Raw genomic sequence first — 27,713 nt, 5'->3', positions numbered from 1 at the left:
TAGGACCAGAGGAAGTTTATTGTCATGAGAGAGACCAGAGTAGGGTGCCCAGGAATGGACCCTGTGCCTCCAGAAAGGACAGATACTTGGACCAAGGGCTTTCCCTGAGATAGATCTTCGCTTTTCCAAAACTACACAGGGTGCTCGATCAAGCAGGCCTCCCACGGACACACGGCCGAAGCCTCGAGGGCTCTGGGGGCTATCTAGCTACGTCCGCCCGTCTGCGGACACAGGCAGGGCGTGCTCTGTGCAGACAGAACTCCACGCCAGTCAGGTGTCAAAACAAAAGGATCTGCAAAGGCAACAGATTGGCCTCAGCTCGGGCTCGGTCAGACTAGAGCAGTCATTGGTTCTCAGGATGGAGTGTCTAGGATTACTCAGTGGATAGAGTGTTAGTTCGCTCAGGGAAAGGAGTGTCACTTCTGGAGTACAGTACGTGCATGGCCTGGAGTTTAGTAAGTAAACTGGGAAGTTTCACCCACAAAGACTCAATTTAGTAAAAATTGGCCAACTCTGGCCAAACTCAGAAACGCTGAAAGCAGCTTTTAAGCTGGGAGATCTCGGCATTAAAAGTTTAGCAAAGCTTTGGCCAGCACTTCCTTGTCAATACTGAGGTGGGAAGGGGCATGGGCTGAAATGACTCTTGTGCCCATTAAGCTTCTGTATGTTAATGTTTCAAAGCACTTAAAAAAAAATTTTATGGCAACACCATGTTGATTCCATGATGTATACATAGACTATATATTCTTTTATAGAGCAAATGAAAGAACGTGTTTGGACGCAGGATGCGTTCAAACAGGGAGTCGTCCTGTGGACTAGAACAGGCTGGTCAGTGGACATCCAGCCCAAGGGGCTGCTTTGTGGGAGGAACTCCAGCTGGACTTGTGTGACCACACAATATTACCCGGCACCCAATCACCCACAGGAGACGGAATGACATTCAGGGGAAGAAGCAGCGTTGAGACAAACACAGAACTTACAGATCTGGGCCAGTAATTACCATTTGAGAGAGCCTAAGGGGAGTGCTGATTCGACTGAGCTGGGATTACGGGTAAATTACATCTCTGAGTAACCACAGAGGAAGTGAGCATTACTGAAAGTCGTAGGACAGCTTCCGGGGGGTCATGAACTCTTTCACGATCTCATCCGTGACCTCCTTGCGCCGGGCCTGGTGCTCGGCGATTAAGGGCTGCAGGACTTCGATGAGCTCCTTCTTGAGCTCGCCAGTGAGCATGGCCCCGCTCGTGTAGTCCTGGGCGGGAGGAGACAGGCCACATGAGAGACAGCTGCGCACGCCCGGGCGCCTCCCTCCCTCGACACCACCCACGCAGAGCCTGGCACATTGGCCACCCAGAAACACAAGGGCCTTAAACCACCCTTTTCTGAAAACGCCTCTGGGCTCTGCGGCAGCTGTGACTCAGCTGACACATGAGGGGAACCACAGGGCCAGCCACCCCACCTGCCTGCCAGGTCAGGGGACTCGAAGACCCGAACCCACAGCTGCACCCTTCAACCTTAGTGGCATCTCTAAAATCTTTGCTGAATCTGTTTTCATTTTCTGATTGTGATAGTAACATGTACTGGTTGAACAAACTTAACAAAGTACCCAAAGCTGACAAAAAGCAGCAAATGAAAGGAAAAAAATCCCCTGCAAATTCAGGGCCTAGAGGTTGAACCCACTGCCAACATCCTGGCATGCTGTCAGATTTTTTTCTCTGCAGTGTATTTAGACATCATGGATCTCATTGCACGCCAATTTGGGGTCCTTCTGCCACTAGCGTTGGCTGATCCTCCTGCGTGATCAAAGCATCACACCTGCCTAAGAATCCCTCCTGACGATTCTTCGTTAAGGCTTCCTCTGCTGTAGTCTGTTCTGAACTTTTTCCTATCACCATTTCAACGTATTTGCATATAGAGCTCTTTCTTATTCAGGATTAGTTTCTTGGAAAAGATGCCAAGGACTGGAAATCCTGAGGCAGAGGCAGAGGCTATGAATGCTCCCCGGGCTCTCTGGCTCACTGAGCCCCGGAATTGTAATCACTGTAAACACAGCACAAACCCGCTGATCCGGTACGGAGGCTGTGTCAGCACCGATGGGGTCTCGTTTTAACTTCTACTTCTCTGATGACCAGTAGGATTAAACCTTCCAGTGTGGCTACTATTAGTTTGTATTTTCTCTTTTGGGAACCATCCGTTCACGAGGTTTCCAGGCACGTGGTCATGAACATGACCAACCTACTCAGCTCTGACATCAGCTGAGCGCCGGCCCCTTGGACCCAGGCCCTGGGAACGTTGGCCGCCAGGCCTTCCAGGTCCCGCACGGGCACAGCCCTGCCTTACCCTCCTGATCTGCTCCAGCCTGTCGTCGTCCTCCAGGAAAAAGGTCAGGTACATGAAGGACACGTCCACGTCACAGTTGCCCCCAAACTGCCGGTGCTCCTCAACAGTGTCCCTGCCTCCGGAGAAGGCGTGCTTGTTGACCTGCACCATGAGAGGGCGCACAGGTGCTCGCCAGGCGGCTGCCCTGTGTGATGAGGGGAGCCCGCAAACTGCCCCTTCCCGCGGAGCCTGGGGACAGGCCACTGCGGAGCTCACTGCAGAGAAGGGGGCTCCAGAGGGCAGGTGAACTTTGACCCCTCCCCCGACTCCCAGAGACAGAACAGAATCGGGAAAACCGTGGCACTGCCTGAGCTGACACTTGGGCAAATGTCCTCACCTGTCCGCAGGCTCACCCAGAGGACAGTCACGGCCATCCTCAGAGTGAAAAGGGACGGCCGCGGCAGGGCCACTGACGGCACAGGGCAGGGGAACGGAGCCCCCGCCTGTACCTGGGGACAGGCCGGGAGGCACGCGACAGCCCCAGGGAGGCAAGGCCCGTGTGGGGCCTGGGCCTGGGTGAGCATGAGGTGGAGCGTGAGGTGGGCAGGGCCTGCAGGCAGCGCCCACCTGAACCAGGCACTTCCAGAAGTTAAAGACAGACAGGTTCAGAAACTAACAAAATGGCTTGTAGGATTGAAGATAACCTTAGAGAAGTCAGGGTCAAGAGCAGAGAGAAGAAAAGCCCAAAGGTGGAGACCAAGTTCCTTCACCGTTCTTTTAGCGAGTGTCTGAGAAACCTTCCATGTACAAACATATTTTCTCGCGGGAGAAGATTGCGTCGAGTCAGCGGTCTCAAGGAGACGTCTGGTAAGCCTCTCAGAAGGACTCCAAGCAGATTCCTAACCGGATCGCCCAGGAGGATGTGGGGGCAGAGGCTGGTGGGCGAGGCCTTTCTGGTGGGGGCGCTAAGCGGCTCTGAGAAACACTGGAAGCTCTGACAAGGCCCAAGCTACTCAGTGATCCACGTCGGAACTGAACTTTCAAATCTGGGCCGCACTCTACAGGCAGTAACCACTTGTAAATGTGATCTCATGTAAGCCTTGCCTCTAGTCTGCAGTTCTGTAGAGCAGCTCCCGCGGGAGAGTGATACCTGACGACCGTGGTCCCTTACCAATAGCAGGTAAGCGGCAGGGCCCTGACTCCAGGCCGCGGGCCGACCCGGGTTACGACTAGCCCTCTGCGACCCGGCTGTGTGAACGCAGAGAAGCTGCCAGACCCTCTGGGCCTATCTCCTTGCCCAGGAGGGTGTGAGGACTCCATGAGCTCACACAGGTGAGCGTGTGGCAGGTGACCACGCAGCCAGGCCGCAATGTTCCTAGCACTCTACTCTTACTTCCTGGGAGGGGGCTGGAGCAGATGCCCCCTCTCTGGGCTGAAGATTCTGCTTCGGGAGTTGAAGGGGGGCTTGGGGGTTGGGAACAAGGGCCTGGCCTGACCCTGTCACGGCCCCCAGGGTGCTTGTGACCCTGGCAAGCCAGGGTGCTTCCTGACCCTTGGGTCTCTGCTGGTCCCTGAGTGAAAAGTGTCCCAGAGCCACAAAAGACTTCTTTTATAACAACTTCTCAGAAATGAAACAAAATGACTTCTCTGCAGGAGGGAAGAGGAGTGTCCCTCCCTGTCTTCTGCATTCCAGGCTCTGGAATTTTTAGCCAGAAGTGAAAGAGAAAGAAAAAGCTCTGTTTACACCAGCCTCCAACTGAGGCTGGGAAAGCTGGAGGCTGCCACTTCCTGGAAGACTGTTCTGATACCAAGGGTTCCCCATTGTCAACCAGAAAGTGGGGCTTTCCAAGAGGGGCGGGGGCCTGGACTGACTCATGGTCGAATTACACGCCCCAGATATAGTTTCTGTCACTCCTGTTGTTAATTTCCAGACTGCAAACACACACACAGTTCCAAATAGAATGTCCACAGCTTTGTGCAACAGTGAGGGGCCCGTACACACACTGGCAGCTCAGAACCAAGCAACCCAAGTGTGGACCTGAAAAGTAAGGCAGCTCAAACGAATTCCCATTTCTCGTTTCTCTGGTGACTTGAAAAATATTTACTGAGCTCCTGCTGCATGCGGGTTGGGAGCAGCACTGCTGGCCAGGACCCGACTGGCTGTGGAAGGACACTTGTCAACACTGAGTCTCAGCGGGAACGCCCTGGAGAAAAGCCGCCCCTACACCCCAGTGCGTAACCCGTAACACGGTGCGTGGGCTGGAGGGCACCTTTCGCTTTCTGGGGGAAACTGGGTGGAGCTGGTCATCCGCGCTGGACCTCGTCCCTCTCATCTTAAAGGGACACACCAGTGGGAATAAAACCCGAAGCACAGGGTGCGCATGGTCCAGCTCCCGGAACACAACGGGCGTTCAGCTGTAACTGAAGTGCCACGATTTTGCTTTCTGAACAATGTTGGTGAGGAAATCAGAGAAGGAAAAAAAGAAAATGAATTCCGAAGTTTTGCCTACATGAAAAGACACAAACACGTTCACTTCGTGTCTGGGAACGGGGCGGGCTGCCGGACCCTGGGATTCAGGGCACCAGTGGTGGCCAAAGGACAGAGCGGCAGGGCGTGAGTCTCCCTGAGGCCTGGGCCGTGCTCACCTTGGTCTTGATCTGCTTGGCCGTGTCCGTGAGGAAGATGGAGGAGTTGGGGTCGCTGGCGCTCATCTTGGTCTGGGCCCCCTGCAGGGCAGGGAAGAAGGTCGAGTGCAAGAGGGCTGGCTTGGGGTAGCCGATCCTGGGGGCCACGTCCCTGGTCATCCTGAAGTATGGGTCCTGTGAGGAGGGAGGGGCAGGGGAAGATGAGGGCTGCCATCAGCCGGTGGGCACCTCCCGAGTAACTCTGCCCCGCAACACCCTCAGACCCTCCTTCCCACCCCTGAAGCGGGTGAAGACCCCTGTTAACACCCGGGCTGACGGAACCCCGGCTCTGCCTCCTGACCTGGTCGATGGCGCACGGGATGAGGCACTGGACATCCGTCCGGTCTCGGAAGATCTGAGGGAATGAGTTGCTGAAGGAGGGAGCGGCCTGGATGGCAGGAAAACTGATCTTCCCTGGGAGGGAGGACAAAACATTTTTATACCCGAGACTGGTTCCTGTCTGGAACTGTAGAAGGGATGAACAAAAATGGGCTTTTCTCCCCACTGGAAAAGTAACGCTCGTTAAAGAAAATCTGAAACCTACAGAGAAGTATTACTGGAAGGAGGGAAGAAAAATCTGCAGTCCTAGTATGTGTCTTTTCATCCATTTCCCCTCCATTTCAGTGAGCTTCTCCTCTGGTCTGTTCTTCACAGCTTCCACTTTGTAACGCTTACCCACGCTCTATCTTGAAACTCAGCCATGCTCTACCCACTGGGTGTCCAGGTTGTTCCTCAGTTTCAATTATTATAAATTATGACATTTTGGGACGTAAAACTGTTCTTAATGTTTTGGATGCTGCTGCTGTTAACACTGCTATTATATTTGCTCAGACCTGCGGAAGCAGAATTCTGTGGTCAAAGGGCATGGATCTTAGTGTGACCTTTGACAAGTGGAGGCAGGCCAGGCCAGGACGTTTCTGGGACGGCCTGGAGTGGGTCCAGCCCTGGAGTCCTATCTCTGTGACGCCCGTTTCTGGCGGCTGATTTCTCCCCTCTGCGGAAAGACACAGCTCATTTCTGGGTTCCTGCCTGTCTCTGGGGGGTCCACGTGGCGGATCCGTTGGCACCAGTGTCTCCTTGACATCACTGGGCATCCTGGGCTCTGGCTCGGGGCCTCCCGTCCACACCCCAAGACTCTACAGAGGAAGTGTCGCCGCATCCCCATTTTATGCACGTGGACACCAGCTCGGATCACTGCCGGGTTCCCAGAGCAGGGCGCAGCTTTGAGAGGCTGAGCCTGGACTCACACCCGGGTCTTGGCAGCACAGAATGTGCAGCTACTTGCCACAGCCCTATCTCCGCACTGGCTCAGGGCAGCTTCAGAGACTTCTCCCCATTTGCTGCCTGAATTCCCAGGATTAAAACACTGTTTCAAAGTAGAAAAAAGTACAAACAAAACTCCCCCAAAACCATTTCAAAAGCACACGGTTTATGCCCCAAGTGTCAGGAATGAATCTGACTGAGGCATCAAAGAGTTCTGCTCCTGTGAAAAGCCTCCCAGCAGGGCCTCTGTGGCGTTTCTCTTCCGACAGGCCCCCCAACTGGGCCCTGCAATGTGCCCCCTCCCAGTGGGGCACGCCTGGTACAGGCGCCCACAGGTACATCCTGGGAGCTCTACGCTGGCAGCTACTGGACCAGGGGCTGGGCACCTAAAATAAAGGGAGGGGTCAGGAGACCCAGGTGGTAGTATCAGGATTAATTCTTAGCTCAAGGAGCTAAGGGTCTGTAAGAAGAGATGGTCACTGCATCTGAAAGGGATGCAGAAACACAGGAAAGGGAGGTCAGCATGTGCAGAGGGACCTGTCTGCCGGGGACTGAGCCTGGCAGAAGAGCAAGGCAGGCAGGTGGGCAGGTGGCTCCTCCCGGAGGTGGGGAGCTGAGGTCCAGGAAGACAAAGATGGCTGGTTCCAGCCACAGAGCAGCCCTCCTGCAACCCAGGCCCCACCAAGGCCTCCCATATGGACGGGGTTCCCAGGAACAGGTGGAGGATCAAAGTCACCCATAGCCTTCCTTCCCTTCTAAACCTTAAAATGGACAAGGCAGGAGAGGGACAGAGTGTGACCTGAGGGGATACTCCACGTGGCCCACAAAAGGGGCCAAATGCACCACACCAGCTCTTTACATTCAGTGAAAACCCACCTTTTTAAAGAGACAAACTGCAAACACTACCACCCAGAGATAGTTCGGCCCCGCACAGGTACCCGGTACGGCCACCCCCTCCTTTTGCGCTCGGCTCCTTTCAGAGGGGACAGTGGGCACTGTGGGCAGTGGTGCCTTACCAATGCAGTCGCTGTCAGTGAAGCCGAAAATGCCTTTCACTTGGTTGAAGGTGACATGCTTCTGGATCTTCACCACGTTCTTGTAGAAGCCTGGGCTCATCCTGTGAAGGTCAGAGTCAAACCCAGGACTGGAGGGTAGTGGCCACTGAGGGCAAAGCAGCAGACAGCACAGGCTGGCCGGCCACATGCGGACCGGGTCAGCTGGGGAGGAAGGTGCTCTGATGCCCCCTGGGGGCAGAGAGGCCCGTGGCAGGCGAGGCGGACACACTCCTGCCTGTGGAAGGAAGTTAGCTAGAGGCTGAGCAACATAGGAGGCAGGCGCACAGCTGATTCAGACGCAGGGGCTCACAGGAGGTGTGTCAGCTCTGCCGGGATCTCGGCTGAGCATGCGGGGCTTGAGGTTTGGGGGCCCCAGTGCAGTTTATCTGCTGGGACGGACTGTATGCTTTGTCGTGGGAGATTACTGCTGACCCCGGAACAACACGGGTCCACGACACAGGGTCCTTTTCAGTACTGCAGTGCTACACTGGCTTGGCTGGCTGAATCTGAGGATGTGGGGAAACCACGCCAGTGTGGAGTTAAACGCAGATTAACCTTCTCATCATTCAAGGGTATTTGAAGGAGTATCTGGGTAGAAACTGATGGGCCCCGGCAGGAGGGTTTGTCTCTGTGAGCTGCTCCTGCCTGCATCTGGCCATCACTGCCCTCCCCACAAGCTGAGGATGGAAGTCTTAACTGTCAAAAAAACAGGGAACCAGACCACAACATTCAATAAAGGAAGAAAACACCTTCCAGACCTCAAGATGCTTCTGATGTTTCCGAAGCAGTCCTGGCCGCGATGGCCTGCCTACAACCTGCGTTCACTCATTTAAACGCAGCTGGGCGTTCCACACTTACCCCATGTAGTCAAGGTCAGAGAAGATGAAAGTCTTGTTGATGTCAAAGCCGCAGGCGATAATATCCTTGGCATTCTCCACGGCGTAGCCATAGGCCTGATCCAGGGTCAGGTCCTTCCACAGGTACTTCTCGTCGTCAGTCATCTGGATGACCAAGGGCACGTTGAACACATCCTGCAGCCACCTGGGAGACACGGGGGAGGGAGGCCCGCACCTTATTTCTCTGCAGAGAAACACCGCTGCGCCTCTGAGATCACAGATCCTACTAACAGTGTATGTCAAAACCCCCCTGCCCACGAAATCGCACCCTCTGACCACACTGTGAACTTGGCTCCTGTAAACAGGAACACATTGAACTTGACTCCGTGTAATTCTCTGTTAACAAGAGCTGTGCCGTGTGTGTGCTTAAGTTGCTCAGTTTGTGACCCCATGGACTGCAGCCCGCCAGGCTCCTCTGTCCACGGGATTCTCCAGGGAAGAATACCGGAGTGGTTGCCATGCCCTCCTCCAGGGGATCTTCCCAACCCAGGGATCGAACCCAGGTCTCCCGCATTGCAGGCTACCACCACTGATTAGCCCGGAGGGCGATGTGTGTCGGCTCCGAGCTGGCCGCTCTGCACACTCTACTCCGAAGTCTTGCAGGGACGGGAGGAGGAGGGCGCTGTCACTCCCTCTGGAAGACGTGGAAACTAAGGCCCAAAGAGGTAACTCTTCTACGGTCACCCGGACAGGGACAGGAGGACAGTGCTCTCCCCACCACCCAATCCTGCTAACGTGATCCTAGGGACAGCGTGGGGAGAAGCTACGAGGGCGTCAGTTAGCCGAGACCTTGGCCGATCAGGCAGACGTGATCTGGTACTATCTCCTCAGCTCTACACAAAGTTTGTGATTAAGATTTCTTTTCCCTTTTTGCGGGGGGGATAATAGTACTAATAATACATTTATTGCCTATAATTGGCAGATATGTTGCTGGTTTGTTCTCTCCATGTTTCAAAACTCACTGACATGGGTGAGCACAGTCCCACGCTGCAATACTCACTTGGTGAAGATGAATGGGATGAGGTGGCCCACGTGCATGGCTTCGGAAGAGGGGCCCCTGCCCGTGTACAGATAGAATGGCTTCTTGTTTTCATAGGCATCCAGAACCTGATGCATGTCTCTAAAGGACAGAGGGGACAAGAAAACAGTGAGGTGTTCTGAGAGAAGAGTCAGGGTGTGAATGCTCAACTGGGAATGAAAACGAGACAAGACAATCCAGTCACTAGAGCTTGTTATCCTTGCTGTTCCTATTGTAAGGACGACAGGAAACTGCTTCTGAACAGTTCCTCCTGTGCCTGCTGTAAAAGTATAAGCTGTGCAGGTTGGGAACAACATGTTTATAAGTTGGGTATGGTTGGGCAGCCACTGGACCTCTTACAGAATTCTTCCAAATTTCGATGTTGACGTACTGTCTGCTTCACATGCTTTCCTGGGAGTGACAGGCCGACACCACCCAGTCCTTGTTGAGAACCACACAGCCCCAGATCTGCTGGCTCAGGAGGGGGCAATCGCAGGTCTCCCCACAGTCCAGACTTGGCGAGGGGTGGGGGGGATGTCCCCGGCTGGAGATCTGTTTTGGGCTCCGTCAGCCATACTGGGACCAGGGGTCTCTATCTGGGGAGTTATCGTGCAATCACCCACCCTCCCAAGGGCGGGGCGCATACGAAGGGGCCTCCTGCCTGGCACTGCATCAGAATCACCTGCCCGGCAGTCTCTGTATCACACCTGCCTGCGCCCTGCCTTCCCAGACTCTGATCCAGCGGGTCTGGGGTGGTGTTTGGGAGTCTGTATCGTTGAAGTGTGCCAAATAAAAGAGGCATGGCTCCCTTTCCCAGAGGTGGGGTACAAGAACCCAGACAAGAGTCTTCTGAAAGTGACTTCTCCTTCTACTCCTGACCAGGGGTTAGCAGTGCTTATCTGTGGGCTGACAGGATTAGGGCTATTCTGGATTTTGTACTTTGCTTTAATTTTCCCCCAAGGAATGGTGACACACTGTTTCTGAAATAAGGAAAGATGAAAATGGTTGAGTTTGGAAGAAAAAGAGTCCTTTTTTGATTCTCACAAATAACAAATCAAACTTTTATCGGCGTGTGGAAGAAAAAAAAGAGCGTGGCTGTCACGCGAGCTGCTGTGGATAGTTTTGCAGGAAGTCTCTGAGCACTAGAGGTGCTGTCCCGAGGGCAGGGCACTGACTAGGCCCCCACACTGAGCTCAGTTTTGTGAAGGCAGATCCCAGCAGGGACCTCTCAGCTCCGAGGGAGTCTAGTCATGTGCCTGGTGCTGCAGCAGATCTCATCAAGTCCCTAAGGAGGAGAGTTTTTAAGCTGGCTTAAAACTCAACATTCAAAAAATGAAGACCATGGCATCCGGTCTCATCACTTCATGGCAAACAGATGGACAAAAAAATGGAAATAGTGACAGATTTTATTTTCTTGGGCTCCAAAATAACTGAGGACAGTTGACTATAGCCATGAAATTAAAAGATGCTCCTTGGAAGAAAAAATATGACAAACCTATACAGCGTATTAAAAAGCAGAGACATCACTTTGCTGACAAAGGTCTGCATAATCAAAGCTATGGTTTTTCCATTAGTCATGTACAGGTGTGAGTGTTGGACCATAAAGAAGGCCGAGTGTGGAAAAATTGATACTTTCAAATGGTGGCACTGGAGAAGACTCTTGAGAGCCCTTTGGACAGCTAGGAGATCAAACTAGTCCAACCTTGAACATTCACTGGAAGGACTGATGCTGAAGTTCCAATACTTTGGCCACCTGATGCGAAGTGCCAACTCATTGGAAAAGACCCTGATGCTGGGAAAGATTGAGGGCAGGAGGAGAAGGGGGCGACAGAAGATGAGATGGTTGGATGGAATCATTGACTTAATAGACATGAGTCTGAGCAAACTCCGGGACGTGGGGAAGGACAGGGGAGCCTGGTGCGCTGCAGTCCATGGGGTCGCAGAGTGGACTTAGTGATTGAACAACAAACAGCAACTTACAAGAATAAAAAGGATTATAAGTGAATAATATGAATTGCATGTCAGTATGTGAGATGACTTTGCTGAACCAGACAAAATTCCTGGAGAACAAACCACCAAAACTGACTCAAGAAGAAACAGAAAATCTGAACAGATCTAGACAAGCAAAGAAATTGAACCAGTAATAAAAAAAAGTCTCAAAGAGAAAAGCCTAAGGTCAGATGGCTTCACTAGAGGATTCTATCAAATTTTCAAGAGAATTAACAACAATCTTTCACAAACTTCCAAAAAAATGAGAGAGGGAATACTTCTCAACACATTCTATGAAGCCAGTATTATTTTGATACCCAAAGCAAAGACATCAAAAGAAAACTACAGACCAATGTCCCTTATACAATTAAATCTTCAAATTTATATTTTTGAATTTTTTTTTTTAAATAAGAATAAATGAACTCAGCAAAGTTGCAGGATGTAGGATCAAACAAAAATCAGTTGTATTTCTATAGTAGTGCAATATAGTGGTTGATAATAAGAAACATCATATATTTGGCCTTTGTTCTATCCTTTATCAGGCACAGAGTTCCTTAAACCATTGTGGGGATTTCCTAAGCGATAAGAATGATAGAGCGTTATGCACATAAAAAGTTCCCCTTTCAATTACATCAAAGTTTCTGTTATTTAAGTGACTTTGGGAAAGTCCCTGGATATGCTAAGGAAGGGGGCTGGTTGCCGGGGAACCAACTCTGATTACAGGGTTGGAACTTTCAGCTCCCAACCCCTGCCCCACTTTCTGGGGAGGGATGAGGGGCTGGATATTGAGTTTAACCACCAATGGCCAGTGATACAAATAATCTATGTAATGAAGGCTCTATAAAAACCCAAAGGACAGTGTCAGAGAGTTTCTGGGTTGGTGAGCACATGGAGACAGAGGGGGCGTGGTGCCTGGGGTGGGGGGGGGGAAGCTCTGAGCGCACGCCCCGACGCCTCCTCCAATCTGGCTGCTCCAAACTTACACCCTTTACAATAAACTGGCCATCTAGTGAGTAAAATGTTTTCCTGACTTATATGAGATGCTTGAGCAAATTAATTCCAGATCAGTTGTGGGATTTAAGGCATAGGTAAGAACCTGGACTCTGGTTTGTGTCTGAAGTAGGGGGCTGGGGGGGGCAGGCGTGTGGGACTGAGCCCTTAACCTGTGGGACTGGACTGGACACTATCTCCAGGTCGACAGTGTCAGAGTCGATTTAAACTGTAAGAGACCCAGCTAATGCTGCAGAAACCCCGATGGGTGAAAACCAACCCCCCGATGTGTGAAAACCCTACCTCTTCGGTGTCAGCAGTGAAGCAGAGTTGCAGTGAGGCTAAGCTAGAGGAGACACGCAGGGGTACACTTCCCCTTCAGAAACAGCAGTGAAATGTCCAGAAAGGAAATTCAGAAAATGCTCTTTTCAAGAGCACCGGAAAGAACAAAACCTAAGGAATAAACCTAACAAAAGAAGTGCAAGGCTTGTACACTGAAAACTATAAAAACTGCATGAAGAAACCGAAGTGATGAGGGGAAAGACGTTCTCTGTGCACAGACTGGAAGCTCAGTATTCCATCTTAGATGCCATCTTAGAATGCATCTCTCTCCAAACTGACCTACACATGCAGTGCAATCTCTATCAACACCCTGGCTGCTGTCTTTGCACAGAAATTAGGAAGCTGATTCTAAAATCCACCTGGAAACGCAAGGGACCTAGAACAGCCAAAATAATCTTGAAAACAAAGTTGGAGGACTCACGTTTTCCAGTGTCAAAATTCACTACAAAGCTACAGTCATCAAGACTATGTAGTATATTTAATAAATCCTTAAATATATTTTCAATTGATTTTCAACAAGGGTGTCAAGAAAATTCAACAACAATTTCCAAAAAGTGGGGCTGGGACAACTGGATATTCACATACGAAAGAAGGAAGCTGGATCCTCCCTCATACACATACAAAAATTAACTCAACATGGATCACAGACCCAAGTGTAAGAGCTAAAATAATACCACTCTTAGAAGAAAACACACCTGGATATGTTCACGACCTTGAATTAGGCAACAGTTTCTTAGCTATGACACCAAGCAACCGAAACCAAACCAAATCAAACCAAACTGGAGTTCATCAAAATTAAAAGCTTCTAAATGCTTCTAAGGACACTGTAAATAAAGAGCTGATATTTGCAAATCAACTATTTGATAAGAAACTAGTATCCAGAGTATATAAAGAACTACCATAATCCAATAAAAAGATAAATAACCCAATTAAAAAGTTGGCAAGGATCAGAAGAGACATTTCTCTGAAGAATACATAAAAATAGCCAGTAAGCACATGAAAAGATGCTCAAGATCATTAGTCATTATGGAAACACAAATCAAAACCATAATGAAATACCACCTCACGCTTACTAGCATGGTTACAGAAAAACACAAACTGGAAAATACCAACAAATATTAGCAAGGATGTGGAGAAATTGGAACCCTTGTTTGCACTTTGCTGGTGGGAATGCAAAATGATGTAGTCGCTGTGGAAAACAGTTTGGCAATTCCAAAAAAATGTTAAATGGTCACCTTAGGACCCAGCAATTCCACTCTTGGGGACACACTCAAGGGAAATTAGACCCTATACACAAACACCCAGAGCAGCACTACTGCTAACCTCAAAGGGAAAACCCCCCAAATGCCCGTCAGCGGTCAAATGGGGGTACATCCATTCAGTAGTTTTCAGGCATAAAAAGGAATGAAGTATGACATATGCTGTATCACAGGCAAATCCACAGACATGGAAAGTAGATTACTGGTTGCCAGTGGTGCGGGTGACGGGTGGGGAGGTGGTGGGAGGAATGGGAAGTGACTGCTAATGAGTAGAGGGCTACTTTCTGGGGTGATGAAAATGTAAGGAACCGGACAGTGGCGATGTTTGCACAACCTTGTGAATAGACCAAAAACCCCCACTGAACTATGTCCTTTGTAAAGGTGAATTCTATGTCATGTGAGTTAAATCTCAATTAAGGAAAAAACTGTGATTGTATTCTGCCCAGAAAGAGGGCTGAGTCGGGGGCTTCGAGTTCTCTCCATGTAGAATTTAAAGTGTTGGGTGTGCTGTATAACACGGGGAGCTCAACCTGGTGCTTTGTGATGACCTAGAGGGGCGGGATGGGAGGGACGTTCAGGAGGGGACACATGTATGCTCGTGGCTGGGTCACAGTGTTGTATGGGTGCTAAGCCGCTTCAGTCGAGTCCAACTCTTTGTGACTCCACGGACTGTAGCCTGCCTGGCTCCGTCCATGGGATTCTCCAGATAAGAATACTGCAGTGGGTTGCCATTTCCTCATCCAGGGGATCTTTCCGACCCAGAAACCGAACTTGTGTCTCTTATATCTCCTGCAATGGCAGGCAGGTTCTTTAGCACTAGCACCACGGAAACCAACAAAACATTGTAAAGCAATTATCCTCCAAATTAAAAAAATAAAATCAAATGTTCGGCAGAGGGCCAAGGTCTGTCCTGTGTGTGCTCTCTGTAACCCTGGTGTGGGCAGAACAGAACAACCCTGCCTCGGACTATAAGCTCCAAGATCCCTCGAACCCAATCAGAGGCGATGTGTGGGGTGGGAGAGGCAGGAGCTGGCTCCGAACCTGCCCATTCTCTGACGTTATCCGCGTGGAATTTATGGTCTCAGGTAGGGATACTCTGTGCCCTGTTCGCTTTACTAGTTTCTCTCTGGACATGAGTTATGAGCAGGCCAGTACAATAGGAGGAAGACGTATGTAACTTCAGGAAGTCTCCTGCTTATCTCATGGGAAATGCTGAACCTGGACACATTAATCTCTTTTGTTTTGTGACATGCTATGGTTTATAGCACATAATCTGGCATGAATCTCATCTGCTGTGTACTTGACCTCCACCTTGTGAGATGGGCAGTTTACAAATGAATAAACTAAGGGCCAGAGGTGAAGGGACAGATGTGATCCCATAGCCAGTCACTGGCAGGACAGGAGGCGGGACTGGCCTTCTGCCAACTGGCAGTCAGGTCCCCCGAGGGCCTGGCGGTTTGAGGGCCCAGCGTCCTGATCGCTTCCTTCCTAAGGGAAAAGGACGGGGGTAGGTCCTGCAGTGAGAAGCCCCTGACCTGTGTGAGAAGAAGATTCCCCTGCGCAGGAAGCGGTGTGGTCTCTGGCCTGTGGCTCTCTCTATTCGGTTTATCAGCTCCTTGTCAATTTTACTGCTTCCGAATCGAACTGGAAGAAAAGAAGAGATGCCGAACTTAGGTGGTGGGAGGAGGCTTCGGGACGCTGCAGAGACGAGAGGGAAAGCCTCACGATCACATGCCGTCTCAGCAGACCCAGGCCTCTGTGGGCTGCTGGCTCTAGTCCCTTCCATCAGTCCAGAGCAGAGGTCCTGGCCAGCAGAACAGAAAATAAATGCAGAGCTCAAGACTCTCTGGTCTGGGATTGGATTCCGATGGGAAACAGATCCAGAATGCAGCCTTGCGAGGAACTCTAGATAACCCGCCCCGCCCCCGCCTTGCCTCCTACACACACACAAACCTCTGGGAATATAATGGACCACCAAAAGATTTAAGGATCTTTTTTCCCTTGGCATTAAAGTATGACTGGATTTATGATTAATTCAAATTAGAAAACATCAATAACATCACTTCTAAAAGTTGAGGTTCTTCCCATAAATGTACCAATGAGTTTGTCGTAGTCGATGCCCTTGGCACTGCTTGTCTGTACTGTCCAGGGGTCCACAAAGTCCTCGTCTGCTTCGGTGGCATCCAGGCCCTCACCACTCCCAGATGCTGGGTCCCTTGGAGGACAGTCCATGTTGTAATCCTCCCCCGTGGCAGCTTTGTAGCTCGTTTTTAAGGATAATAACATCTTCACTGCAGAATCAATTTCATCCTGTACAAAGGAATTAAGGGTGAAGGTGGAAAATATTAACAACCACTAGCATTTGCTGAACGTTGCTGCTACCGGGTGGCAGGTGGTGTGCTAAATGCTTTCACACGTGTTATTTCATTTACTCTTACAATAATTCTACGAGGACGGCAGTGTTGTCACTGGCCTTTTCTGGTTGAAGAGTCTGAGACTCAGAGATGTGAAGGAGCTTGCCCATGAACACACAGCAAGTCATGGGCCTGAACATATTTTATTTTGATCTGGCGGTCAAGTGTCATGGATTCCTACCACAAACACTACAGGCTGTGTGTAGCGACACAATCTGCACAATTTGTTTATGACAGAGTTAATGGCTAAATATTATTTAAACTTTACTGATGCCAGTGAACATATGTGACAAGCTCCATTAATCAATTATAGTGAGTTCTGCACTGGAACTTGTTTTTACAATCCACACAGGTTGAGATGAATATTTATAGAAACTTCAACAACAATGCCACTGGATAGTAACAGCAACTCAAATGGGCATCATGAAAACAGATAAGGGCAAGGAAAAAATACAGACTTTCAGAAAATAAGGGGGGATTCACTGGGAAACAGTTATACCACAGCATTTTGGAGTCTTATCCAGCTGTCCAAAGCGTTTGCATATTTAGTGTTTTAAAATGAGTATAAGAAAACAAACAAACAAACATAAAGTGTATCTGTGGGTACGCTGTAAACCTATTAAAGATTTCTTCTTGCAGGAGCCCACACTAGCTACCCCTGGAAGCCCGGCATTTAAAAGAGCAAACCTAATTAAGCAGATTAGTCACGCTATGCCCTAAAGCTCCACTCCCATAATTGGCCTTGCTGGATTTGATCGCAAACAAAGAATATACACAGTCCAATTTGCTTGCCAAGGGAAATACAAACACTTCCATTTAGACTTTATACATAACGTGCTATAAGCTGGGCTTCCCAATGGAGGAACAACGCAGCCCCAGACTGCATCCAGAGAGCCCCTCCATCAGGTACATCTGGGCCACAGGGGGCTGTTACTGTGGGGTGATTTCAGATGCAGGTTTGTGTTTCAAACTCTGAAACCATCTGGAATTCATCATTTAAATGAGTCAGAGTGTGCAATCAGTAGCCCCACGGATGTAGCTCATGCAAGAGTCTGGGTGCTGGCCCACCTTAGACAGGCAGGCATGTTCTCCTCCCCTCGTTTGGCGTTGCCTAGGCTGAGCGCTTGGAGCAGAATACAGGCTTTGAGAGCACGATCTATTGCTCTGTGATCTATTATCTGTGGAAGAAGTACCCTGCTCTGCAGTGCCCTGCTGCCACCACCCTTTAGTCACCAGCGGTGTGACAGTTCACACTCTCTCTGGCCTAACCCAGCTTCCAACGAGGTGGCTCTGTGAGAGTCAAACATCTAAGTTGGGACCAGAGTCCCAACTCAAGGACTGTCATCCGGAATGGGACCGAAGAGACAAGCAGGATCCCTTGTCTGTTTTCCTGTTCTCAATCTAACACGGACCTGGACGTTGAAACAGATTTAAAAACTTGATATTCTGAAAAAACCCAGACACGGAAGACTCTATATACACTGTGGGTGATTATAGACAGTTCCTGCGCAGGAATTCTCCGTTCAAGGAGAGGCCTCTCTCAGGAGGGAAGAGGCGAGGAGCAGAGGGGTCTGAGATGGTTTCTGGGCTGTTTCTCCATTAGAATGCTGGTTACACAGGTTTGGTCATGTTGGGAAAATTCAGTGAGCTGTCTGTTTGTGATCTCCATATTTCTCTGAACGAACGGTGTATTCCAATTTTAAAAGTTTATTTAAACTGAAAGGAAAAGAAAAAAGGCTCTGTTCCCTGTTTTCAGCCCCATGATCCAGTGTCATCTCTCGAATCCTGCTCAAACTGTTTTCCCGTCAGAGCCCCCAGATTCCGACCTGTCCTCCAGGAGAACGTCTACTGAGCTACTACTTCTGAAAGCCATGGGTGTTCCTCTCTCGGTACACGGAGCAGAAAGAACACTGAGGACCACGTCCTGGACGGTGCAGAGACTGCGGAGGAAGAGCCCAAGGCACCCTCCCTGGACCAGCCGGGCCCGAACGGCTCATCTATTTTGCTTAAAGTGAATTTCTAAAACATCAGGTGCTTCTAGAATAATACACTGATACAAATTTACCTCATTTAACTCTGGTTCCATCTGCAACCTCCGCTCTCTCTTGTTGAGTGCCATCTGACTCAGCATTAGTCAAAGACTGTGCTCGAAGACTTATTCTAAACTGCATCAAGTATTGTTTGTTTGCTAAAATGCCAAACATGACTGGGGTCACTAAGAACTACTAACTAAAAGCATTCATTAATGTTATTCAAATTTAATGCTAAATGACAAAAGTATCATTGTTAGGTTCCTAAAATGGGTTTATAGAGTAAATGACTAATATGAGTCCTTTATTTATTGTAGGTTTAAAGATTAAAAAAAAAAACAAAATAATTCAGCCTTATCTATTGAGCCCTACCTGCTGTGTAAATCTCTTTCTGTGAATGCTGCTGGTGCTGCTAACTCGCTTCAGTCGTGTCCGACTCTGTGCGACCCCACAGATGGCAGCCCACCAGGCTCCCCCATCCCTGGGATTCTCCAGGCAAGAACACTGGAGTGGGTTGCCATTTCCTTCTCCAGTGCATGAAAGTGAAAAGCGAAAGTGAAGTCACTCCACGGACTGCAGCCTACCAGACTCCTCCATCCATGGGATTTTCCAGGCAAGAGTACTGGAGTGGGTTGCCATTGCCTTCTCCACTTTCTGTGAAAAATCAACTCCTTTTCTGGACATCACTATTTATTTCTTTTAAAATGTAATGGATTATTTAGGGTCCCAAGAGTCAAAGTAAACTACTGAAATGAGTGTGAGATGGTTGACACCATCTGGTGAGAACCTAGAAAGAGATTTTTGAAAAGCCGACAACAGGGGTTAGAAGTGATGGATGAGGAAGCTGTGGAGCTGAAGAAGCTGGGTGACCCAGAGTGAGAGGAAGTGCTGGTTATAGATGCAGACTGACTGGGTTATGCTTTTGAAACCCAACGCAGCAGCTACAGAGAGATCTTTAAAAAAGGCATAACCCACAGGGACCAAGGAAACAAGGAGAGGGTGACAGGAACAAGCTTCAGAAGCCGGAAAGCAGAGGCATGACTGGAGCCTGCGTGAAAACAGGAGAACAACAAATGCTGAGACTACGGGGGAGTCTGGGCGGCGACTGGACTTGTATTGCTTGGGATCCCAGAGAGGCTCGGGCACCAGCGGCCCTAGATACTAACACAAGTGAGGGTAAGAGTGGGCTCTAAGATCAGGAGCACTAGCTGAAAGTCTAAGAAGCAGCTACTGAGATCTCTACCCTAGCCCCACCCCCAGCCGGTGCACGCCCCCTGCCCCACCCAGAGGTTCAGTGTCTCCACAAGGAGAGTCAAGTGTCCCCGCTGGAAGTGCTCTGCACACTGAGGGAGAGAGGTGGGGGGCAGCCCACTTAGACCAGGGGCTTCAGTGAAGGACCACAAGGCCAGATCCTCAGCCCCACTCAGCTCACAACGTGGGCGGCCACACCAGGGCCCTCTGGACAGTGAACCGGAGGAGCCCTCTCTGGGGACTCTACCGGCCTCAGAGAGCAGCTCTAAAGGTCTGACACTGGAGACCTCCCGAGGCAAAAGGGTGCTGTGGGCGCCGTCCAGGGAGGGAGAGCTACACCCTAAGCTCCTCTCAGCTCTGAGTGCGCCCTCCAAAGCGTGAGCGCACACCTGACAATGGTGTCTCTACAGAAGGCAGAAGGAACAAAAAGCTAAGCTGGAGGAAACCGGGTGTATAAGAGGGGTAGATAACGTCAGGAAAACTGTCACCAAGAGCTCAGAGACAGAAGGCCAGTGCACCTGTGAAATAAGAACAGAGAGCCACGAGGAAAGGAACATTTGGAGAGCAAATGAGCTCTTGGAAATCGAAAATGACAGACTGAGTGAAAAACAATAGCGGGGTTAGAAGTTGAGGAAACATAACTAAAGAAGAAAAAAATAAAAATAAAAGGAAAATAAGTCAAAAACTAAGAAATTCAGAGGACACAGTCTTTGAACTAAAAAGAAAATACACAAACAGAAAAATAAAAAACCACCCCAGAATAAATCAAAGAACTATGATAAATTTGAGAATTAAAGGACATGTACTTCTAGTTTGAAAGGAGTCCTGAGCACCCAACACAGGGTGTTTCAGAGCTGGAGAGGTCCTGAACACCCAGGAGAGGACAAAGGAGCGGCACTGGCTTCTCCACAGCAGCCCTGGGAGCCGGCAGGATGCAGCAACAGCTTCAGAATTCTGAGGGAAGTCATGTCCTCCTGAGAATTCTCTACCGAGCCTAGCTATCAGCCAAATATGAAGTAAAATGCTTGCAGACCAGGCAAGAGCTCAAAAAACACTTCCTTAGCACTAATTTTTGCAGAAACCACTGGAGGATTTGCTCTGCCAAAATAAAGTAAGGAGGAGTGAGACACGGGGTCAGGAACAGGGACCCCAAAGAGAGAGTGCGTGGAAGGCTTGCACGGACAGGGAGGGCAGCTCCTGAGATGGGCTGTGTGGGAGGCGGGTCACCACCAGGACAGAAGAGGGCAGGGCGTCCCGGGAGAGAGTGCTCGAGAGGATGGACCTGATCGGTGGCCTGATGTGGCTCGAGAGGGGTTCAGCCAACTGGGGGAGCGCCTGGAGGTCCACGAGCGTCCGCACACAGAACAGCTAAGCAGGGGAGGTCCCAGATGGCCTAATGGTAAGGACTCTGGGTTTCCCCTGCCATGGTCTAGGTTCAGTCCCTGGTGGGGGAACTGAGATCCCACGGGGAGCAAGGCATGGCCAAAACAGAGAAAAACCAAGCAAGGAGCAATTAAAACAACATATCAACCCTGGAAAAAACAAAAGCTGGGCAGGAAAGGAGAAGCACGTGTGCTGTTCTCAGGGAGGTTAGCTGTCACCGGTGTTTACATGGGGACTGGAGGATGGGAAGTGCTGACGAGAGGGCTGGTTCCTTGTCTTCCAGAGCGGAGGCCCGAAACCTGAACACCCATAAGGAGCAAAACGATGTGTGATTCTGAGAGATGTGGGCGTTGCATATCAAAAGAACTGGCTAACAGAATTGAAAGTGGTTGCTTCTGGGAGCAGGACTCATGGAGAGGAAGGGTGGACAGTGGCTGGGCTTCCCAGGGGCTCCCCTTCAGACCACAGGCATCGATGCTGAGTAAGGAGAAAATACGTTTAACACGAGAGCCAAAATATCTCAGGTGACGAGGGAACAGAAACAGGTGACATTGTCCTACAGACTGGCTGGGACATAGGTGTGGAGGACTGGCGAAAGGACCTACCTTGGCCGCGTTTCTGGCTTTGAGGCCCCTCACCAGCTCCCCCTGAGCAGCGATGCTGTGGAACAGCTCCAGGGGAGACCCACAGCCCTGCTCGCCGTTGGGCATGTCTGCCATGTTCCGGGACGTTCACAGCTGGTTGGGGTGCTGGCAGATTTGCTTGGTGGTCCAGACAAGACTGTGGGCAGAGAAGAGGGACAGAAGGAGATGAACAAACCATGTCAACTGTTTTCCCTTTACCGTTATCTGGCTCTTCTTTCCAAAAAGGTTGGAGATGAGTTGTGATAAAGGGCATAGATAATATGACATTAATAAAAATATAAACAGAAATATGGAGCCAGGAAATAGGAGAAAAGAGGAAGAACAAATGTTAATGGTGGGGTAGAAAAGAACTGCTGTGATTTATAAGCTTAGGGAGGGCAAAGAAAGACCCCTCCCAACCAAGGACTTCCCTAGTGGCTCAGACAGTAAAGCGTCTCCCTGCAATGCGGGAGACCTGGGTTCAGTCCCTGGGTTGGGAAGATCCCCTGGAGAAGGAAATGGCAATCCACTCCAGTACTCTTGCCTGAAAAATTCCATGGACTGAGGAGCCTAGTAGGCTACAGTCCATAGGGTCGCAGAGTCGGACACGACTGAGCAACTTCACTTTTACAACCAAGGACAACTGAGCATGTGCTGAGGTGTCCGTGTGCCTCACCTAGTGCCCAGGACAGTCATGGAGCAGATACCAAAGTGCTTTAGTAAACCTAAGTCCACCATGGCTAGAAACACTTGGTAAACTGCATTTACTCTTTATCTTAATTGCTCTAGGGGATAAATTCCTAGGCGTTTGCAGTCATAACCAACATATTACTGAGCAAACAGCTTCCTTTGCTAGCCAGCTGTTCTGTTCTCAGGAGAAGGGAAGCCTGGGAGGAGGCAGGGTCTTATCCCTTCTGGTTTGCAAGTGAGGCAAGAACCACATACAGCCTGTTCACTCCACACGCTGCCTTAATTAACTGCAAACCTTTGAAGAAGGTGTCCTTGTACCTCCTATTAGTCATTATTTATTGCTAACCCTGGAAAAGGTGGGGCAAAGGCAGGTGCCTTGGGGCTAAGGCTGGCCAGGATCAGCCCCTCTTGGGTGGGTTACTTCCCTTTTCTGAGTGTCAGCTTCCTCACCTATAAAGCAGAACCCTCGGAAATGTCTATCACTTACCTCAAGGGCTGTTATGAGAAGAAATGAGAAAAAAATGACATGGTGGCATTTTACAGACTGTAAAGCAAGGCACAAGCCCACTGCAAGTGTTACATGCCAGGACTCCAGAGATGGGCTGAGCCCCAGCCCCATCTGTAACCTACTGATGCACCTGCAACAAGGAGGGTGTCAGTGACAAGAGGGCTATGCCAGAGCAGCTAGCTTCCGGAACTGAAGTCCTGTCTCTGGGCTTCTTCTAGTGAGAAGTGAAGCTGAAAGTCACTCAGTCGTGTCCAACTCTTTGTGACACCATGGACTATACAGTCCAAGGAATTCTCCAGGCCAGAATACTACAGTGGGTAGCCTTTCCCTTCTCCAGGGGATCTTCCCAAACCAGGGATCGAACCCAGGTCTCCCGCGTTGTGGGCGGATTCTTTACCAGCTGAGCCACACGGGAAGCCCTTGTAAGGACCTTATATAACACTGATACATACCAATTCACTGAGGCCTACAGCAATCCTATGGGACAGATCTGTTGTCTCCGTTGTGCAGATGAGTAAACTGAGAGGCTAAAACACTTGCCCAAGACAACACAGTAAGTAGGCAGTCGAGATGGGACACAGACTCGGGCAGTGTGACCCTAGAGCCTACACTCTCCAACATTATCCCGTGGGGTACTTAACTGTCATGAGCCTCAGTCTCTCAACTGTGAAATGCGAATAACAATAATGACACTGACTTGCAGGGCTGGTCATGGATTAAGTGGGGTAACATGGGTAAGTGAAGAGCCTAGCACAGCACCAGCCGCAGAGCAGAGGGTTAATGAAGGGTAATTTTGTTTCTTTACTCATTGGAAATTTCTTTCTAGGAACTCTATGAACAAAACACACGAATCTGAAGGGATAATTTATTTTTACTCATCCATTTGTTAAGCGTCTGTTTAAAAATATGTAAAATTTAAACCAGTCTTTAAAGTCAATGGAACTATTCTACTGAAACCAGCGTGGGGTAGCAGCCAGTTTCTCTCCTTTCCAGAACTGCCTCAGCTCCCGGAAAGGGAGGCCTGTAAGAAAGAGAAAGAATGTGCAAGAACCTTCTGACAAGCGCTGGAGAGGATAAACTCTCAGGCCCATATCAAAGAACAATCAAAGTGACTTCAAGGCACAAATGATCAAACATCACGTCCAGATGCTTTGCACAGGATCCCCAATTCTCCCAAGCTGCAAATCTGGGTGGCACAGAATCAGCTCTGCATTAGTGACTGGAGGCAGATGGCTCAGGCAAGTGAGAACCACCCTCTGAGGCTCCATGCCAGTGCAGCTGAGCCAGGATCTGATGCCAAAGCCCCCTCGACCATGTCGTGCTCTCTCAAATTCTACTGCCTCCCCTGCCTAGAGTGTTTCCCGCCCTCCTCTGCCTGCTGTCTTACTAATTCAAACCTTGGCTCCTCTTTGCAGCCCTTCCTGGCCCCTGCGCCTGCGGGGCCAAGTTGGCTGCTCCGTCCTTGGCGATCCCTGAGACTCATTAGTGAGGTTATTAGAGCATTCACACTGCATGTAGGAATTTATGAAAACCCACCCCATAGAGAATGCAAGCACTGGGTTTTACTCTTTCATGTGCTTCTAGTATCTGGTACAGAGCAGCATATCAAACAAACTGATGATTTATGAGTACAGGTTACTGAATAAATCTCATAAATCAACTAGTTCAATTTTTCCCCCTCTGGTTTATATCCTCTTAGAATATCTCTGCAAGCACTTATTCCAGTTTAAGGTAGATTTCCCCAATCTGGACTTCAGAAGGCCTCTTAAAAAGTCCCGACAGTGCACAGAGCCTTAGTTTTACCCCACGTCTGGTTTCCTCAACTATTGCGAACATCTGCCCACTATCCTGGTCATTCTTTTCAGAATTCCCTTTGGTTTCCCCCTGTCCTTCTAAATATGTGGTGTTATGCATGAAAGGACACTGGTGGGTTTTGAAGTCTGTGAGCAGGACCAAAATCAAGCATAGATTAAAATTACCCTACTAAATTCCTAGGGAAAGTTCCAGGTAGAATGACTCAGTGAGCACGGGTCGGCCAATACCCCCCTGCCACGGAGCAGACAACTGCAGAGGATCAGCTAGACGAACTGAGCCTGAATTCAGGACCCCTGTTGTAGGGAAAACGTGTACCTTTAAATATCAGAATCCCATTTAAGTAAGAAACCAGACTGAGGAAACAGCAGGTGCATTCTCCCTGCTCTCAGGATCACGAGGCATACACTCACTGCATGAGAATCAGCCACACTATAAACCTCGTGTGTGTGTATCTGATGCAACTTCCTGAATGAGTACAGGACTTCAGGAGTAATCAGAGATAAAGAGAATGAAAGTACCACTGCCCTCATTTCAGGCATCCATCCATTTAGCCCACTTATGGGCATATATTCTCGGTTTTCCTTCCCATCTAGTCAATTTTCTCCTTTATTTCTTTGTTAAATAACTTTTAGAATTTAACTTGACTTCAGAGGTTTTTAACCCAGAGTTCAGAACCTCTGAAATGACGTGAACAATCTGCCTACACACAGACATGTGGTTCGAAGTAGAATAACCACATTCTGCTACTTTCTCAAAGGGGCCCAAGACACCCAAAGGCTAAGGACCATTGTCCTGTGTTTACAATGTAAACTGCAAACAGGGCTCTGAGTCTTTGTTAAGGGAAAGTGCCTTATCTATTTCACAAATACTACAATCTAAAGCAAAGGTATGAAGCTATCATCTGTGAGGTAATGTATGACCTCCTCTAGAAAAAGGGCTGGGAGTGAGCAGAAGAGAACTGCCTACTCCACAGCAGAGCAAGACAGTTTAGAGGAAAATGACACTCCTCCTCCCTCTTTTTAAGGAAGTTGAACCTTGAGCTCATTTTGAAAGGTTCCACTGTTCCTGAGAAGCACAAGAGGCCCTGAAGAAACCGGGGACAGTTTGGGGATGAGGAATGGAAAGAGGAACTACAGAACTACAACATGATACTTCATTGGGCCCCTCTGAAGTCATCTCACAGATTAGATCGGAATACACTGATTCTGCAGTTTGTGGGGAGGGTGGCATCGTGTACGACAGCCAGCCCTGGAGCAGCTGAGAAGAGCAGGGGGTTTCCGGGTGCCTGGAATATTACCGAGGTGGGGTATCACCCACCACATCCTGGCACCTGAGTGTGGATGACAACGGCCTTGGACTGTCAAGTTTCCAGAGGACAAGAAAATGATTTTTTCCAGCAGTTAGTCCTTTAATGCTTCAAACCTTGCATTTGAAGGTTTGAACTCCCCTGTCTTTTAAATACTGAGAGGAAAGCTTACTTTCTCCTCTAAATGATAAGATGAACATTATCTTAAAAGGCAAAGAGGACATTAACCTATATGAAGCCAGGCATAAGCTACTTAGGAGTTCAAGGCAAGATACTGTGGATGGAAATGGACTACTTAAAGAGACCTCATCAATGAGAAACAGGACAGCCAACATCAAAGTGCTGAAAGTCAAGCTATGACTCCACATAGGCAGTGGCTCGTCCAGGATCTCTATTCCTTACAGAAGCTGTGAGTCACCAGGGCTTTGGGTCAACAGATGAAATGAAATGCACAATGCTGTGGTCCTAAGACTACTCCCCATCCCCGAAGCCAGGGTTTCCAGCACTTTGGGAAAAAGTTGGTAACAATACTCAATAAACTCTAAGCCTAGCAAAAGATGGCAATACGTACCAGGTACAGGAGACACTGCGGAGGTGGCCACTGGTCACGCCCGGGAGCTGAGGAGCTGCGACTGCCCGGTGCAGCTCCAGCTCTTAAATAGTCTTGCCCTTTTTCTTTCAGTTTCCTTTTCAAAAAAACACTCTTTTTTCTCTCCCTTTGTGGCTTCTTGTTTGCCCCACCCTCTACCGCTTGCATGTAGGAGTTTCTTGTAAACCACCCAGTTTCTCAGAAACACTTGAACCGCACGACCAACCTCTTGGATGGGGTTGTCCTATTCGAGAAGGACGGACGCGGGGGGTGGGGGGGTGGCGGGTGCACGGGTGGGGACCAGGGAAGCTCCCTTGAGAACCAAGCTGTTAACTGGTCATTGCATCAGCCACCCTACACTGCAGGCTGGCCTTCCCATAACCTCCTCGCCCTGTTTGTTCCCTGTTCTCAGCATCAGTGTGAGGAACTGTGTCTGTTATGCAGTGGCAGCGGGGGAAGGCGGGGTGGCAAAGCAGATGGCAAATTCCTCGCTGCCGCCGCTGCTCACAGAAGCGGCGCAGGACAGTGGAAAGACCGCCTGGGATGAGACCTAGGTTTTCAATTCCAGTTTGGGCGTTTCCTTGTTACGAGACCTCGCGCAAATCACATCACCTCTCTGCTTCACCCTCCGTTTCTTCACTTGTGAAACGGGCGAAAAAGCAGCCTCCCAACCTCACCGTTGGAGGAGGGCAGGGCAACCCACTCCAGTATCCTTGCCCGGAGAGTTCCATGGACAGAGGAGCCCGCTGGGCTCCAGTCCGTGGGTTCGCAAAGAGTCGGACATGACTAAAGTGACTAAACACACTACTTCACCGAGGCGGCGACTATGGGCGATACCACAGGCAAAGCCCCTGTCACACGGCCGACACTTGTTAAAAGAGGCGGCCTCATCCTTTGGGGAAAGGAGACAGGAGGGAGACTTGAAGGGCCGGCGCCGGCGCGAGTGCGCGGCAGGGCAGGGTCGGGAAAAGGGGGCGAAGGGCCAGAAGCCGGCGAGCAGAGAGCCGGGCTCTGAGAATACCTCAGGGCCTGGCGTGCAAGCGGCTCCGGGAGGGCCGGGTCACTGGGCTCCGCCCCGGCCTCCCCCACGCTTCCTTCATCCCCTCACTTACCGGCCCAGCCGGGCCCGTCAGCGCTGCCGGCTCAGCCACGGGTGGCCTCTTAGGCGTCCGTGGAAACGCCTTCCGGCTGGAACAACTTCCGGCTAAGCTGCGCCTTCATTGGGTGTTCGCGCGGGGGGGGCGGGGTGCCGGACGGAGACTGCCGCTGATTGGCTGGCGGTTCCGGC

General features: G+C 50.0%; 1 protein-coding gene across 4 annotated transcripts; it reads right to left on the bottom strand.

Annotated features, from left to right (window-relative positions):
- Positions 1 to 27,586, bottom strand: WARS1 (tryptophanyl-tRNA synthetase 1). 4 transcript variants are annotated; one of them, XM_081549725.1, is made up of 12 exons: positions 27,447 to 27,586; positions 26,408 to 26,522; positions 21,500 to 21,674; positions 15,913 to 16,126; positions 15,352 to 15,460; positions 9,219 to 9,338; positions 8,181 to 8,363; positions 7,284 to 7,384; positions 5,306 to 5,418; positions 4,966 to 5,139; positions 2,341 to 2,481; positions 1 to 1,252 (listed from the first exon to the last, which is right to left on the bottom strand). In XM_081549725.1, exons 3-12 carry the CDS (start codon positions 21,611 to 21,613, stop codon positions 1,091 to 1,093), a joined length of 1,431 nt encoding a protein of 476 aa, XP_081405851.1. In that variant the 5' UTR covers positions 21,614 to 21,674; positions 26,408 to 26,522; positions 27,447 to 27,586; the 3' UTR covers positions 1 to 1,090. The 4 variants fall into 4 exon arrangements, with proteins under 4 accessions (XP_081405851.1, XP_081405850.1, XP_081405848.1 ...); XM_081549724.1 differs by having other exon boundaries at positions 27,538 to 27,586; XM_081549722.1 differs by lacking the exon at positions 26,408 to 26,522 and having other exon boundaries at positions 9,219 to 9,375; positions 15,320 to 15,460; positions 27,538 to 27,586.
- Between the last annotated feature and the right edge of the window lie 127 nt (positions 27,587 to 27,713).

This window comes from Giraffa tippelskirchi, chromosome 12, assembly GCF_054371585.1.
Source record: "Giraffa tippelskirchi isolate mGirTip1 chromosome 12, T2T-mGirTip1v1.2.pri, whole genome shotgun sequence".
Classification (NCBI taxonomy): Eukaryota; Metazoa; Chordata; class Mammalia; order Artiodactyla; family Giraffidae; genus Giraffa; species Giraffa tippelskirchi.
This window is presented reverse-complemented; position numbering and strand designations above follow the sequence as displayed.